This window comes from Petaurus breviceps, unplaced genomic scaffold (assembly GCF_028583685.1).
Source record: "Petaurus breviceps papuanus isolate PSGF00001 unplaced genomic scaffold, PetGlider_PUasm1.0 47, whole genome shotgun sequence".
Lineage (NCBI taxonomy): Eukaryota > Metazoa > Chordata > Mammalia > Diprotodontia > Petauridae > Petaurus > Petaurus breviceps.
The window spans coordinates 12,118,476-12,135,569 of NW_027186349.1; the positions used below are offsets into that span (position 1 = coordinate 12,118,476).

At 38.1% G+C, this 17,094-nt stretch overlaps 1 protein-coding gene across 7 annotated transcripts in view; it reads right to left on the bottom strand.

Annotated features, from left to right (window-relative positions):
• The window catches only part of TRIO (trio Rho guanine nucleotide exchange factor), a 534,181-nt gene that overhangs the window by 156,858 nt on the left and 360,229 nt on the right, over positions 1–17,094 (bottom strand). For all 7 annotated transcript variants that reach the window (XM_069101424.1, XM_069101423.1, XM_069101425.1 and 4 more), the window contains 7 exons: positions 16,075–16,244; positions 14,677–14,851; positions 8,650–8,845; positions 7,329–7,495; positions 4,133–4,252; positions 1,981–2,172; positions 1,309–1,458 (listed from right to left, as the gene is read on the bottom strand). In XM_069101424.1, the coding sequence (XP_068957525.1) occupies positions 1,309–1,458; positions 1,981–2,172; positions 4,133–4,252; positions 7,329–7,495; positions 8,650–8,845; positions 14,677–14,851; positions 16,075–16,244 (1,170 nt within the window). The remainder of the gene's footprint in view (positions 1–1,308; positions 1,459–1,980; positions 2,173–4,132; positions 4,253–7,328; positions 7,496–8,649; positions 8,846–14,676; positions 14,852–16,074; positions 16,245–17,094) is intronic.

Consider the following 17,094-nt stretch of genomic DNA (forward strand, 5'->3'; position numbering starts at 1 on the left):
TTTCCTAAGGCCACAGGCTAGAATCAGTGGGAGGGCCTGAACCTAGCTTTTCTTAACCCCACACATTAAGAGTTCTTGCTACTATACCCTATGTTGCTCTTACTCCAGAATAATGTCAGACTCACATTATCATAGTATAGAACATGAGTCTCAATATCCTACATATTTCTCATGCAGAACATTTCCAAACTTTTTTTTTTTGCTTTTTTGGAGAGCAATTGGGGTTAAGTGACTTGCCCAAGGTCACACAGCTAATTTTTGTGTTAAGTGTCTGAGGCTGGATCTGAACCCAGGTCCTCCTGACTCCAGGGCCAGTGCTCTATTTACTGTGCCACCTAGCTGCCCCCTATTTCTAAACTTTTAAGTCCTGTCAATGCATGTACTAATTTTTCTTCTAAGAGGATTATTTTCTAGAGATGCTAAATGGCTAGTCACCTCAAAAAAGGATTTTTTGTTACGTATGTACTACAGCCTGGGATGTTTTTAGTTCTAACCATTATCTTTATGTGTGTAACAAAACTTAATCATCAAAGGAAGTTATTTTAAGTTAAATGCATTTTGCTACACAATATTTTACCTTTTCTCCTGGAGCCAATGGCCCAGCTCCCTCAATCTGGGGACATTTGGGAAAATAACCTCCTAGAGGACTGTGGATTGATGGTCTTGCTGCTCCCCAATCTGGAACCCTTAAATTTTATTTCCTCAATAATGAAGCAGTGGCCATCTGAGGAAAATCTCCTAGAGACCTGCCCAGGGTCACACTGTCAATGTCTGGGGCTAGATTTAAACTCAGGTCTTCCTGACTCCAAGTCCAGCGCTCTATTCACTGAACTACCTAGCTACCTACTAGGCAAAGTGAGCTTATGTGACTTGCCCAGGATCACACAGCTACTAAATGTGTGAATCTGGAATTGAACTCAGGTCTTCCTGACTCCAGGCCTAGCAATCTATCCACTGAGTTATTTAGCTGCCTCTAACCTCAATAAGTGCCTTTACCAAATGACAAAAACCCTGTGAGGGTTCAAGAGTAATCTCCCTTGAGGAAGTCACAGATTCATCCACTGCTTTCTGCCCACTAGGAGAACTTTATAAAAGGCCCATCATGATTCTCTCAATGGATGCTGATGTGCACCCAAGAATGGAACAGGATTTTAAAACTGAACCACAAATGACTGCGCTTGTGAACAGACAATAGGAGCTCTCATCTATCAATTGCTTTGTGGTTTACAAAACACATCTCTCCCAACCATCTGGCGAGGGAAGCATTGTGAGGAATCCAGGGCCAAGAAAAACATCAAACAGAAATACCTTCAGGAACGCTTCCTTTTGCTCCAGGTGTTTGCTGATCATTGGGGTTACATGGTCTGTCTCAGAGTTGGGACCCAGTTTGTCGGCACCCCCACACCAGTCTTCTTCTCTCTTGTACTCCTGTTCCAGGCTCTCTAAGACACTACACACCTGCAAAGCCCCAGAGAACAAGGCTTGAGGCTGTCACTCAGACTGTCTCATCATACTGACACATGTGTCAGCAATACTTTTCATTTTGGCAAGAGTGACCAGAGACTTCTTTATGACGACAGCACCAGGCTGGCACCATTGTCGGGGTTAAAAAAACAAGAGATGGAGCACATAAAATGTAACAGTCATTTTTCTCATCCTTGAGAACAAGCTGATCAAATGTAGTAGGGAATAAAAGACAAATTCAAGACTGGCTTTAACCAAACTCTACAAAGTCCACATTTGTCACTATTATATGTTAGCTACAGGTTTGAAACAAGGATAGGAGAGGTCTCTTCTCAGCCATTCTCAGCATCCCTTAGTAGCCACGTAGGCAGTGTTTTAAATAGAAATTGCTTAGAGCACCAGCATTTTTAAAGCCAGCTCGTAATGAGCAAATTGCCTAAGTAAAAGGATCTTTAATTAAATGACTCTAAAAAAGGAAAAAAAAAAGCATGCACAAGCTAGAAAAAATTTTTCTACCTGTTCTGATGTTTTATAGAAGGCAACAGAGGCATTGACCAGCTTGAGGCGGTCCTCCATCTTGAGCATGAGCTGCTGCCAATGAGAGGCTACTTTCTCGGCACAGTCCCTGATCATGTCCATGTCATAGTGATTGGCTTGAAGCATAGCCTCGGCCTTCTGCTGTACCTGCAGGGCACTCTGATGTGTTTTCTGGTTAAGAAAAATAAGGAATAAAAAGAATGAAACTACTTCCCAACAAGGGATATTGCTCATGTATTGGAAGAGGGTTGGCATAGGATCTGACTATTTTGTTGATGTCCATCTTCTAAATGAATGCAATTATGAAAGGCTAATTCTTTCTCTGGATGCAAAGCCCCAACACGGTCAGTAGTGATTAGCATACTTTTTAAAACAAATTGATAGAAGTTCAGTAGAAAGTGTTTTTGCTTTTTGGTGTTTTAGGGACTTCAGAAAAAACTAGGAAAGGAGTTTAGGAGATAGAGGCGTTATTTCAAATAGCAATATACATATTCCAATTTGAGTATTCTTTAATCCCATTTCCATGTTGGCCATCAACATATAATGTGTAAGGTGAGGAAAAAGTGACTTAAGTATGGATCTTAATTTCAATTATTTAAGTGAAAATGCTGTATGTTATTAAAAAACAGACAAATATGAAACTTTAATTTAAAGTCCAGGATAAATTGTGGTCCTTGGGGGGTTTCACTCCAAATTTATCTCTTAAAATTCCAAACTAAAAACAAAACAAACCCAAGCCTCAGAATTCCTATCTGTTTATCCTTTTAAATGTCAATGGAAGATTGTGAATGGCTAGGGGCAGCATAGGAAAGGGATCTGTAATTTTGTTGGCATACGGAGCTTCTATGAAGGAACTTCTTCTCCTAATACAGAATATGGCACCACCTCTGTAACTTCTGTTGTTGCCCAGAGCAGTGAGAGGTACTCCAGTGACTTGACCAAAATCACACAAAAAAGTTGGACTGATAGATAATAAACGTAAAGGCTGAGGTGTGGACAAGATAAATTGAGGGAACTCATAATGAAAGTTGGTAATCTCAGAAAAATCAGGGAGTCAGGAAGAGTATTGGGGGCTTAAACAGAGAAAAAAAAACACAAAACATCTGAAAAAAACTCTCTTGGAAATTTCATTTGAATTTGTACTAGATTCAACGAATTCACACAGATCAACTAATTCATACATACAATTTCCCCAGGACTACTGCCAGCATTTCTTTCCCGCGTAGGAAAAATGTATTCTGTGGTCTCCTTGGTGAATATCAAGTATACTTGATATACCAATGGATGGACCAGAGAGCATCAGCATGAAGCTCACATCAGCAAAAGAAAGGATAACAAAATGATTCCATTTCAGGAAGAGAAAGAATTTTTTCCCCTCTAAATCCGCAACAGAAATGGGAAAAGCTTTGGAACAGGTGGCCAGAATCCTCCAGCTAGATAACTCTCAAAGACCAAGTTACAGATGAGCTGTTGGTCCACATTTGCGGAGGGAGTTTCCACCCCATAAGTTCCCCAATAGGCAGTGAAATTACAGGCTCCAACCAAAATTTTTAAAAACTGCTCTGTCGGCTGGCTAGTGTAAAAGTTAATTTTATGTGAAACGAATAGAAATTATTGCAGTTTTGTTGCACTGGTTATTACTTAAGTGAAGTGGGGTGATTGGTATTTGGAAAAGAAATTTTCACTGAAATGAGGTTACGTATATTTTTTTTAAACTAGTAGGTTTAAGTAATGTGTATAAATTCAAATGATTGCAAATCTAAATGTCAATATGACTTTATGCTATTAAGTTTAACTGATAAAAAGTGACAGGCCACAAGATTCGTAAAAGATGCCAACTAATGTGGGTCACAGGAAGACAAGGGCCTCTAATTTCATTCACGTGGCTCTCATGACACCATAAAGTAAATAACTGAAAGCTCACGATCATTACTTTGTTCCTATTTTATGGCTGCTGGAGTAGGTATAGATCTTCAGAAATTAAAAAAAAATCATTACGGCTTCTTTCTGTTAATTTTTTCTTTCAACTGACATTACTTATTTCATCTTGTAGAACAAAACTAACTAGATAAGCTATGCCAGAGCAGGAGGATGTCAGCTAATTTAATAAAGGACATCCAAGAATTCTCACCTCGATGGCGTGCTGGAATTGCTCGTGTTCTCGCTGGAGCTGTTCAGCCTCTTGCAACGAGCTGGCTGTGATGAGTCCAGCATTTAACATGGATTCTCCATTGCGGATCCAACCCAGCACCTGAAATAGCAAATCTGATTATTTAGAAGGCTGATTCTTAACATGTGGTCTATGGATCACCATTACCTGAAAGAGTTCCAAAGGATGCTTGGTTTTTGTGTCTTAATGCTGATTTTTTTTTTTGCTTTTTGGAGGGCAATTGGGGTTAAGTGACTTGCCCAAGGTCACAAGCTAGTTTTTGTATTACGAGTCTGAGGCCGGATTTGAAATCAGGTCCTCCTGGCTCCCGGGCTGGTACTCTCTTCACTGTGCCACCTAGCTGCCCCTTGCTTTTTGGAGGACAATTGGGGTTAAGTGACTTGCCCAAAGTAACACAGCTAGTAAGTGTGTGAAGTGTCCGAGGCCATATTTGAACTCAGGTCCTCCTGACTCCATGCCACCTAGCCACCCCCTTAATGTTGATTTTTGACACAACATTATGGGTATACGTATTATTATAAAAGCACTGTCACTGCAGGCTTCATTGAGGTCTCCTTAGAAGCACTACCACTCTTATCTACCATTCTGTGAGGGGTGTTAGTAGCAGCAAGTAGAAGTGGTTACTTACGGAGTCCAATGGTGAAATTAATTTGAAATTGATTTTTGAACCTAAAATTAAAAACTTTATCTGGTAATGAAGGTGCATTTTCTATATCTCTTCAAGCTTAATGAATCTGTGATAAATACAGCATTCAAAATGTAAATGACTTCGAATAATTTATTATTAAATTTGAGCATTTAAAAAAAAATAAACAACAAAATGTCACGTAAAGTAGTATAAGAAGCAGGAGACAACTCAACTTTTACTATCATTACTTGGAGCTGATCCAACTTATTAATTGTCAGGATTCTGAAGTCTCTTTCTCTTGCATATCTCAAAATAAGAAGTTAATCCATGGCTTCAAAAATTGTGGCACACAAATATTTGGAAAGGTGATAGTGCCAGGAAGTCATGACAAATGCGATGACTATAACGAAGCATGGAAAGACTGACATGAACTGATACAAAGTGAAGTAAACAGAGCCAAGAAAATGACATACAAAATGATTCAGTCATATAAATGAAAAGGAGAAGAGAAAGAAAAGAAGATGAAATGCTGCAAAAATATAAGAAAAAAAGAACTATGAGAAGAAACCTCTCCCTTACTTCTTTGTAGAGGGTTTTTTTTTTAAGTGAATGTCTATGAGTGGGAAATACAGCATACATGGTCACTTTTGTTTGCTTTCTTCATAAATTGAAGAGTTTAGATTTGTTTTATCCTTTTTATTTAAAAAAAAATGCCTTGCTATTTTGGATGGCCCTTTGGGATGGGGAAATTCAGGCAATGTAAAAAATAAAAGATATTGGGGAGGCTAGGTGGCGCAGTGAATGGAGCACGGGCCTTGGAGTCGGGAGGACCCAAGTTCAAATCCAGCCTCAGACACTTAACACTTACTAGCCATGCAACCTTGGGCAAGTCACTTAACCCCAATTGCCCAGCCTTCCCCCCTCTAAAAAGCAAAAACAAATAAACAAAAATAAGATATCTGTAAAAGAAGTTTTTTTTTAAAAGAAGCTGGATCAGAAATGTGAAGTTAAAAAAAAAGTGATTTGAAGTTTCTGTTAAGAAAAAAAAGAAAAAAAAACTTATATTAGTTGCTCTTAAAAAAAAAAAAAACAAGCCAGGACAACTCAATTAGGATTAGTGTAATCCAGTTCGGTAGCCTACATACCACATAGAGGATCTAGATTTATTAAGTATATAACTCAAGGCTCCAACCTGGGGGAAAAATGTGATATAATGAAGAGTATGCTGGAACCAGCTTATACCTGCTCAAAAGAACCAATTGTAAAGTTTTTATACCCAGGGAACTGGCAAATCTACAAATCAGGGTTTGAATTATTGTTTTGTTGATTGTCTTGACTTATGAAATTATTGAAAAATTTTATTAATGTAAATTAAATTTAAAAGTGGGTCATGCTTCTTTAGCCAGCTGGTTTTTAAACATTTATCAGGGTGTAATGGAAAAAGTACTAAGAGGCCTGGCCTCAAGGCCTGTTTCTAACAGTTACTATCTCACTTCAGCTTTCCGGACTCAGTTTCCTCATCTGTAAAATGAAGAGATGAGGGGAATGGATTAGAGGACCTCTAAGATGTCTTCTCACTTTGACATTCTGTAATATCTATGAACACATCTCAAATGAGAGCCTATCCTTCCCACTAGCATGCTAGGATATTTTTGTATACCTGGGTATTCCACTGATCATTAAACAAAACCTACAAGACACTGTGTCAAGTACACATGGCTTCCCATTCTGTAAAAAATGAGCCTTTTAAAATGTTTAAATTTTATTTTCCTAGACTGCTCCAGCTCTGATGATTACAGGCAACAGATGACAAGAGGAAAAGCACAGCCTCACATAGCACATTAATTCTGTCCAGGTTGGTGACAGCATATTTGGCAAGAAATCACAGTGATATCACCAGGAAGGAACATGCTCAGGTTTTTTAGGTACAAAATACAAATAACAAAACAGACCCAGGAGGAGGTACCCAATGTCACGATCCTCTCAGATGCTGCCACGTGTAGTGGCTTGCCAAATTGTAAAGCATTTCCCAGTTAAGAAGGAGCAGCCAAATATATAATATATTATCTCAAAAATTAAACAGTGGGCATTATTTTATTAGGGCCAAAAAGTGAAAGGTTAAGGAGGAAGTAGAAGCAGCATGTTGAGACTTTTTGATGGGACTGGGGCCCCGAAGAGTGGGAAGATGGTTGTTCCTTGTCCTTTGTTCTCATAGATGTTCTATGAATCAGAGATGCACTAATCTTCTAGAACGCCTGAGAAAGTACAAGTCTTGACATCTCTATACTTGCATAAGATTAAGGGGAAAAGGCAAGAGACATGGGACAGTGGTGGGGATAGGGCTAGACTATGCAAAAGTAGGTTATTAGTTGAGAGTTCATAAATATGGGTTTGAATGAAAAAGGAAATGTCTCTAAAAGTGCTTTTTTAGCTACCCAGTGGAAACGCAAGGTATCCCTCTAACACCACTTACTACTCTGAGTCTGGCTTCCTTAGGGTGAGGGTACCCTGCTTTACGTCCTTAGGTACCTGTTTAACTTCTGCCTGCAGATGGCGCAGCTGCACACACTGTTCCAAGTGCTTCCTGTGCTGCTCTGCTGCTAAGTCCAACTCCTGCTGTTTTTCATGAAGAAACTCCAATAAGTCCTGGACCCGTGTGGCCATGTCCACATCTCTATCACAGAGCAACTCAACACCTGAAAACAAGCACCAGAGATGCGGAAATTCAACCCATTTTCTTAAACTTCCCAATACATTTCTAAACAGATGATCTGCTTTGAGAATCACTGTGGACCCTAATTGTCTCCTCTGCAAAGCGAGGCCCCTGAGTGGTAAGAATTGGACCAAGATTTTAGTGACTGGGGCAGTGTGTACATATCTGTACATACAGGTATCTGAATCTGTGCTTGACTATGCATCTGTGAATATATTTTAAAACCAATCACAGTTTTCAAGAACTTAGGAATCCTCTGTCATCATAACCAAAAGGTGATTTCATGGCTAAGTTGAGGTCAGTTCTTACAACTTCACTTTCTGGGTCATCTGCAGATTAGTAAGTAGAGAGACTATATCCTTTCCAAGTCAATGGAACTTTGTCGTTTTTGCACGTTCAGCTTGCATCTTAATTAGCAACGACTTGGACTGGAATATATAAAACAATGCAGTAGGTTTCATACTTTAAGTTGGTGAAAACAGTTCTACATATTGTAAAATATTAGTTGGAGATTCCTATTGCCTATAGTGACATCTACTGGTGAAACAAAAATTAAATGAAAACTAAATAAATTAAGAATCTGAAATATAAAAATAATCCTAAGGATGAGGTCACATTTCTGAGGCTGAACAAATAATCTTTTAGTGTTCTCATTTCATGACATTACTTCTTATGTACTTCATGATGTACTTGTTAAGAGTTCTGAAGGGTTCCTTAGAATTTTAAGGGCTAGTTCAGCATCTATAATTATAAATTTGATTAATATGAAAACTAGGAAATGTTTCACTTTAAAAATTCAAGCAGAATGTATGTATTTGAGTTATACTAGAGCAGGAGTGGAGACCCTGTGATCCTCTATGTCCTCAAGGGTGGCCCTTTGACTGAATCCAAATTTCTCAGAACAAATCTCCTAAAAGGATCTGTTCAGTAATACTTAGACTCAGTAATAAAGCCAAGGACCTAGAAGGCCACATGAAGCCTTGAGGCCACAGGTTCTTCATCCCCGTACAAGAGATTACAAGTAACTTTTAGCTGTCCCATTAAAATAGACTCAATGAATCCATGCAGAGACATGAAGAAACTTCAATATGACATAAAATGAGAACAATAACAACAAAACACCTGACTCTATCTCACCAGAGGCTTGTACTTCGTTGACATACTGCAGGAGATCTTGTCCTTGGTGGATTACATCAAAGGTCAAATTATTCATGGTGAGTGCTTTGTCCGCGTGGTGCTGGAGCCGCTGTTCTGCTATTGTGAGATCTTCAGTATCAAAGTCGTTCATCTGCTGGGAAAGCTCATCATTCCAAGATTCAAGGTCTGAGATGATCTGACAGAGGGGAAAAAATCCATCTGAACAACAGGACAAACATAAACATGCCCAAAGCAGATCTTTGGAAATGACAGAACTCAAAAGACAATGAAAAAAACCATTGTTGGAGAAAGACTCTTCAATTTCCCATCCTTTACTGCATGTTCTTGCTAATATAAATCAGAACAGTATAACAGCATTCGTAAATTCTAACGCTTGTCCCACACAGGGATTGATAAAGTGAACCTGAAAAAGTGTGGGAATGGTATGTTTTGTTTTGAAACTTTAGGGGGTTTACAGAGTGGAGGAGGAAGCATTTATTAAGCACCTACTATTTGACAGAACTGTGATAAGTACTTTGTAGACAGTATCTCTTTTGATCATCTCAACAACCCTGCAAGGAGGGAGCTATTATTACCTCCATTGTACAGCTGAGGAAACTGAGGCAAATAGAAAGTTGTGTTTTAACAGACTCAGAAAGCTAATGAGTACCTGAGATTCAATTTGAACTCAAACTTTCCTGACTCCAGACTGCCTCTTGGCTGCCAAGAATACCACTCCTATTTTACCAATCATCTCTCTCTCATTCTTTATTAAGATTTCTTTTGTACAGTACTGGTATTTGTGTGTGTGTGTGTGTGTGTGTGTGTTTGTAAAATACATAAAAGCAGTATATTTAGATAACTACAAACCAGACATAAAGCAAAGGCTAACTAGAAGAATGTAAAAAATAGTTATTACCACAATACCTTTCTATATTGTTGACTGGTTTTTTAAAAAACTTTTTTGTCACAGGGTGAGAGCTGGGTCAGTAGTGTTGGCAGACCTACTAAATTTACCAAAAAATTTACAAGGAGATAGTCTCATTCTTAGATAGCCCTCAAGGAGTAGGTATTAAACTGGCAAAGCTGAACACACTGAAAGAGAGATGAACTGAAAATGTCCACTGGGCATAGAAATACCCTGGAGGCAGCCATGATAATGGATAAACATGGAAAATGATGCCACAGTGTTTATCATGAACTCTTAGTTACTAAGTAGAAGCAAACAAAGAAACCCACTGAGACAACAAAACTCAAAAAAGGGGAAGATTTTTGGATACTGATTTTTCATAAAATAAAGTTTAAATAAGATGTATTTTTTAAAATTTAAGAATTTTAAGGAAAAATGACTATTTCAACCTACCACCATCATTATCCTTTACTGTGATTATTCATAAACGTGACTGAGAAGTTGTCTGAATACCAGCAATCAGAATTTGCATTTGCAGTCACCCTAGCTTTCTCCAAAGCATACTAGCAAACCAAGATGAAGTTTCAGAACACCTTACCCACTCACACAATTAGTGATGAGTTCTAAGTTCCTTTTCCCTGAATTTCCATATGATTCCGCTTTCTTTAACAATTTTTCACAAGCAAAACTGTGATAGTTCTTGAGCTAGAAGGGAGCTCTGAGGCCATGTAGTCTAACCTCCCTCATTTTTATAGAAAAAGAAACTAAGGCCAAGGAAAGATGGCCCAAGAAAAGCCATTGATCTTTGTATTGTTTCCATGCTATCACAATGATTATGTTGGTTTAGATTAAACCTTTCTTTTTAAAAAAAAAGACATAGAAGCAGTTAGGTGGCGCAGTGATTAGAGTACCAGCTCGTGAGTCAGGAGGACCTGAGTTCAAATTTGGCCTCAGACACTTGATACCTAAACAGTTGTGTGATTTTGGGCAAATCAATTACCCCCTTTCCCCCTTCAAAAAAAAAAAGTGACATAATAAGGCCATGAGGAACATAATAATATTTAGCAAAGCTGAGAAAACTAGAGTAAGAAAAAGCTATAAAAATCTTAATCTGACGGTTTTAAAAAGGTAGTCACCATCCCAAATGGAATATATGTGTACATATGTATTTATCTATGCGTGTGTGTATACATACATACATGGAATAAAAAAATATAGATGCTATGATCCAATTTCTAACAAGCACAGAATACTATGCTTCCAAGAGGCATGCATATTCAAAGAAATTCAATTCAATAAACATTTATCAACTGCCATCACTTTGCTGGTCACTGGAGATACGAAGACACAAATGAAAAACCAAAAAAAGCAATCCCATCCCTCATGAAGCTAGGATCTACTGAGTTGAATTTCATCAGATCTAAGAGGAAATCTAAGAGAAGTCAAAAAACCCTGAACTTCATACTAGCTTTCTCAAGTCTTTCTGCTGTAGGTTTCTTTAAGAAGAGGTACAGAAGCATGGTGCCATGGCAAGAACGCTGGCTGGTGGTAAGAGGGTTCAAATGCTGGCTGTGCTTCTTCTATGTATAAATATGTTGAACAAGTCATTTAACCTATGGACTTCATTTTCTTTCTTTTTAAATGAGAGTTCTGTATTAAATGACATATGAAGGGGCAGCCAGGTAGCACAGCGAGTAAGAGCACTGGCTCCAGTGTCAGGATGACCTGGAGATCGAATCCTGGGCTCAGACACTTAGTACCCACCCAGAAACACCTGGCCGTGTAACCTTGAGCAAGTTTCTTAACCCCGATTGCTTAAAAAAAAAAATGACATATGAAGTCCTTCCTGGGGGCAGTTAGGTGGCACAATGGATAGAGATCAAATCTGACCTCAGATACTTACTAACTGTGTGACCATGTGCAAGTCACTTAACCCTGTTTGCCTCAAGTTCCTCATCTGTAAAATGGAGCTGGAGAAGGAAAAGGCAAACCATGCAGATATCTTTGCCAAGAAAACCCCAAATGGGATCACAGAGAGTTGGACACAACCAAAACACCTGAACAACAATGACAACGATGAAGTCTTTCTAGCTCTAAAATCACAGGATCCCAGATTTGGATCAGGAAGGCATCTAAGAGGACAGCATTTGACCGATGAGGAAACTGAGGCTCAAAGAGTAAAATGACTTGTCTATGGTTACATAATAAGTACAAGTACATCTGAAGCAGGATTCAAACTTGGGTTTTCCAATTCCAGCACTCTATTCTGTTACCTAAATTAAAAGGAAACAAAAAACAAAACCAGAACAAGAGGTCTTAGATGATTCAAGCCTAAAATCTTATTGCTTGATTTCTGTCTCAGCCTATGATTTAATATCACTCAAATTTTCAGGAATTTAGTTTTATAAAATTACAGTAGTTTTAACACTGACTTGGTGTACTGACTTTAAGATATCTGTAATTTTATGCCAAAGGAATGGAGGTATACCTATTTATTAATAAAATCATCACAAACCTGGAGTTTGTAAAGATTACAATCTAACAGTACAGTCCCCTTTATTTACAGATTAAGAACACTGAGGCCAAGAGAGTCGAATGATTTGCCCAAGGAAGCAAGTTCAGGAGACAGGACTTGAACTCAAGCCCTCTATTTACAAGTTCAATATTCTCTCCACTGGACCACACTGATAAAGCAGCAGAATTTCTAATTCATCTTCCAAAAACAGTTTTCTGCCAGAAACTGACCCTTTCCCAATTAAAAAAAAAAAAGAAATATTTTCTGATTTTGAGTTGCAACAACCCAAACAAGAGATGATTTTTCAAATATCAAAATAACTGTATTTAGAAATTTCTAATGGTGTCTCTGTTTTACCCCTCAGGTAACACGTCCAACCAAAAACAACAGATTAAAAAACAAAACATCTCTTTGAAGTAAATATTACAAAAGAAAACAGAAATTATTTGGTTTTTTTTTGTCTGTTTACCCAGTGCTTCTCTACAGAACCCCCATGACCATTCTGACATGGGACCCTCTCAATGATCTGGCTTTCGCAGTGTTACCAAAGATCATTCATTTATCTGTAGCTGAGTTTCAGTCAACATTAGATTTTTCACAGAGCTTTCGTGTGTTTTACAAGCTGCATTAGGATTTTTTAATTTGCTTTTTAAAAACTTAGAGCAAAGATTGACTTTTAAAGAAAGGTTTCTCCTAGTGGCTTGAAAGAGATTTTTAAATGCATCATGAAAATGCACATGAGAGATTCGACTCCAGTTCTGAACAGGCAGGTGTCCACATCGACTAACAAGAACAGCCTTCACAGTTAGGAGCTTTGGTCGTGGCTGCTGATGAGGAAAAAGTCACAAAGCCTGGAGATAAAAATCCATCCTCCTAAGCCAAGATGGAAACCCACTAGCAATGAATTAATGAGACCACAAAAAGAAAAAACAACCCAAAACAAAACCATGCCAATCCCCACTGATGATATAGTATGTAAATGAGGGTGTCAGGTTTAAATGTCAAGTAAGAAATTTTACTAGAGGAGACAGGCATTGGGATATACAGACTTCAAATCAAGAAACACCTGGGTTCAAATATCACCTCTTCCACTAGCAGTATGACCATAGACAAATCCCTTAAACTTTCTGAGCCTCAGTTTCCTCATTAGTGAAAAGCGGATGACACCTGAAGTTCTTTAGAAAAGGAGTTCCTTGAGGACAGGGATGGTTTTTGCCTTTCTTTGTATGGTGCTTGGCACATATTCATAAATGCTTTTTTTAAATTTTTGCCTTTTGGAAGGCAATTGGGGTTAAGTAACTTGCCCAAGGTTACAGAGCTAGTTTTTTTGTGTGGGTGTTAAAGTGTCTGAGGCCAAAACCTAACTCGGATCCTCCTCCGGGGCTGGCGCTTTACTCACTGCGCCACCTAGCTGCCCCTATAAATGCTTTTTGACTGACAACTCACGGGGTTTTTGTGAGGACCAAATGAAATAATACATGAAAAATATTTTGTAACTGTCCAAGTACTACCTAAGTAAGAGATATCACCATTATTGTTGTTAAGTCAGTACATTATTGTTGTTGAGAACATTCTATAAATTTTAGATACCACTACAAAGCCTCGTTTTCTTGAAAACGCTTCACAGAAGGGCTAGAGTTGGCAGCAAGATGAGGCATTCAATCACTGCCTATTAGTTGTTTGGGGTTTATTTTCCTTGGAAACATTGCTTCAATTTAGTCTTAAGTGAGTTTCCATCCCTTTCATCATTATTCACAGTCAGCTTCAATTTAGTCTCACCAAAATATACTTACTCCTGCTTGCACTTCTCCAGTTCAAAAAGAAAGAAGACATTTCTCCTGACACAGAATCCACAACTACCCTCTTATTTTGATAAAAGAGATCCTGTATTCCTTTTTCTCTATTCTAATATAAGGTACAGTGGTCCATTTCTAGGTAGCAACTGCATATAAAGTGAGATCTCTATAGATTAAAAAAAAATGGACTTCCCTATTACCTAATATGCTATTTTCACCATTCCAGATTTTTACTTCAGATTATTTTCAGAAAAAGTATTATTGCCTCAACTTCCCTTCTCTACTTCTGCTCATTTAATTCTACTGGTCACTCAGAGAAAGGAGTGCTGTATTATAGTCCAGGCATGTTTAAAGCCATCATGTTGATAAGGGTATTTTATTCTAAATTTTTTTTTTTAAGGAAAAAAAGTCCCTTTTATTTCTTTTCTATTCCTCTTTAACCAACTGACCTTCCTGTGGAGGTAATTCTATTAGAAATTCCCATCTATTTGCATTTTTTTTCCTTACCCATATCTTTCAAAAAGCAGTATGGTCAAGAACTTCTGGGAGTGTCCCTTAACCTCTCAGGGATGACCTTAGGAACACAGGCTAACCATGTGTGTGATCTTATCTGCACGATCTCACCTCTGAAGGCTTGAGGAGAGATGAGTAACAGGGATTCATTCAAACAATGCATGACTGAAAAAAGATTAGTTATTCACTCACATTTTGGCATCTTCCTGAGAATATGCATTTTTCCTGATAAGCAAAGAACTCCTGAGGTGAAAGGAAACAAAACCGAAACAACACAAAACCAAACTACTCACATCTATGGCATCCCTTTCAAAAATACGCAATTGCAGGAAGAGTTCAAGTTTGATCTTTCGCTCCTGAAAAAGTTCTTCCATCTGAGACTGGGCCTCATCCAGCTGCTGCAAGACTGTCTCAATATGATTGATGGAGCTGTTGTGAGGGGTCTTGTTACTGGAGATGGCAGAATCCCTTGGTAAAGAGCAGATGAGGGAAATGAGGATTTTTAAAAAGACAAACAGGAATTGAGTGAGAAAGTCCTACATTGTTAGGAGCACAGGACCAGATCCGGCAACTAAAAACCACAGTGAGAAGAAAGCTAGCAGGAAGTTGGACTTCTTGTCTTAGCACATGTAATAAATAAGCTTGCTCTCTTCAACAACAAAGTGAAGCTTCTGTTCCTGAGCAATCCTGTCACAATATCAAGTTTTAATTTTCTAGTTTTGGTTCTTGTAGTGATTCTAGTAGTTCAATTTTATTATTCAAACATAAATTTAATTTCTTACCCTCCTTTTCTCTTAAGAGGAATAAAGATATATACTCAAATGTGCTTTCTTTAATCTAAGGCTTAAATTGCTTGGGGGAGATTAAATTAAATTAATAAAGAAATGAATTAAGTCTTAAACACCTACCATGTGCACAGAAACACTTTTTACTTAAACACTCTGGGGAGAAAATACAAATCTCTTATAAACTTAGCAATAACCTTGTAAAGAAGTGAATCCAATGAATGAAATCCAGAGAATGATTTTCTTTTTTAAATGAAGATAGCATTGTGCTTGGTCTAAGAGAGGGAATTTGCTACAGCAAAAGGGAAAAAACAGGGGGAAAAAAACCACACTGTGATTTTTTAATCAGCATGACACTTGACATATGGGTAACTTAAGACTTGACTATTGCCTCAGTCTGAGTTATAAGAGGCTATGCTGAAAAGATGAATATTTCTCACACCTGATCGAGGAAATTTACACTATCTATTATTCCTTGACAGAAAAGTTCTAAGTAGATTTACGTGAAAATATACATAAAATATAGTTCCAAGTTTTACTTTAAAAAGGGGTAGGTATTAGAAAAAAGATATTAGAGGTAAAGGTATTAGAAAAAAATTGAAAAACATTCTGGGTCCTATATAAAAACAGTGTTGTGAGAGAGATGATATGACCAAATATACATATGTGAGAGGGAAAGGAAAATAGGAAAAAGAAAGAAGATGTTTAGAAGAGATCAAGAAGAGAGGGGGGAAACATGAGATTCTTCATTGTCCTCTGTCTCCAAAGACAACACTGTTGATGGTCCTTGCTATTTCTCCAGGTGGGTTGAGGATAATAGCCAGCGACTATTAAAAAAGGAAAATATGCTGCCAGGATTTCATGATCTATCGCTTATGAAATGAAAAGGGCAAACAAGGAACTCACCTCAGCTGCTGGATGAGATCTTCCCCCTCCTTGATCACATTGACGGTGACCTGCAGGGTAGTCTGTTGTTGCTGACCAAAGCGTTTGATCAAGTCCTGAACGGCCTCTACCGACTCCGCGTAAACGTCATCCAGCAGCTCTTTCTGTAACTCTTCTAGCCATGTCCAGAGCTAGAAGGGAGAAAACGAGAATAAGCTGCACAATGAGGTGGAGGTTCCTAACCTGACTACCAGGCAGAGGCTGGCCGACTTCAGAGAGGGGGCTGGTGCTACAGCTCTGTGTGACACTGACTGGGAGGGAAATGGTGGTAGAATGCTCCCAGAGAGATGGAAGGAAGGAAGGAAGGGAGAAGCATCCCAACAACAGTCAAACTGCCAGAGTGACATATGTACGAAAAAAAAAACCCCTCAGAGGTGAAGTGTGTATATATGTATGTATTTGTGTGGGAGAAAGGACAGAGTATCAGAGAAAAGTCAGAAAGAAAATCAGGATGTCAGAACAAAAGTTAGAAAAAAAAAAGATGAATGAAAGATAAAGAAAAAAAAGGAAGTCATTTTCTAATATTTTTTCCACGCTCAATTGGGAGTACAAAGTAAAAAAAAGTCCCTCTCAATTAGAGGTACAAAGTTAAAGAAAAAACAGTCCTTTTAACAGAATCATCTGTTAAATGTGTAAATAACAAACCTTAAAATATTTTAGGTTTATCTGTTTTGTTCAGTCATTTCCTACTCTTCCCCATTGGGGGTTTTCTTGGCAAAGACACTGAAATGGTTTGCCATTTCCTTCTCCAGCTCCTTTTTACAGAAGAGGAAACTGAGGCAAATTGGGTCAGGTGACTCATCCAGGGTCACACTGTTAGTAGGTATCTGAGCTCAGATTCAAATTTAGGAAGATGAATCTTACTGAGTCCAGGCCTGGCACTCTATCCCATTGAGTCACTTAGTTGCCCAGTATATTTATTTAGTGGCTGGTTATTTATGTTATATGTTATTTTATTTTACATCTAGGGTCACAAAGAGT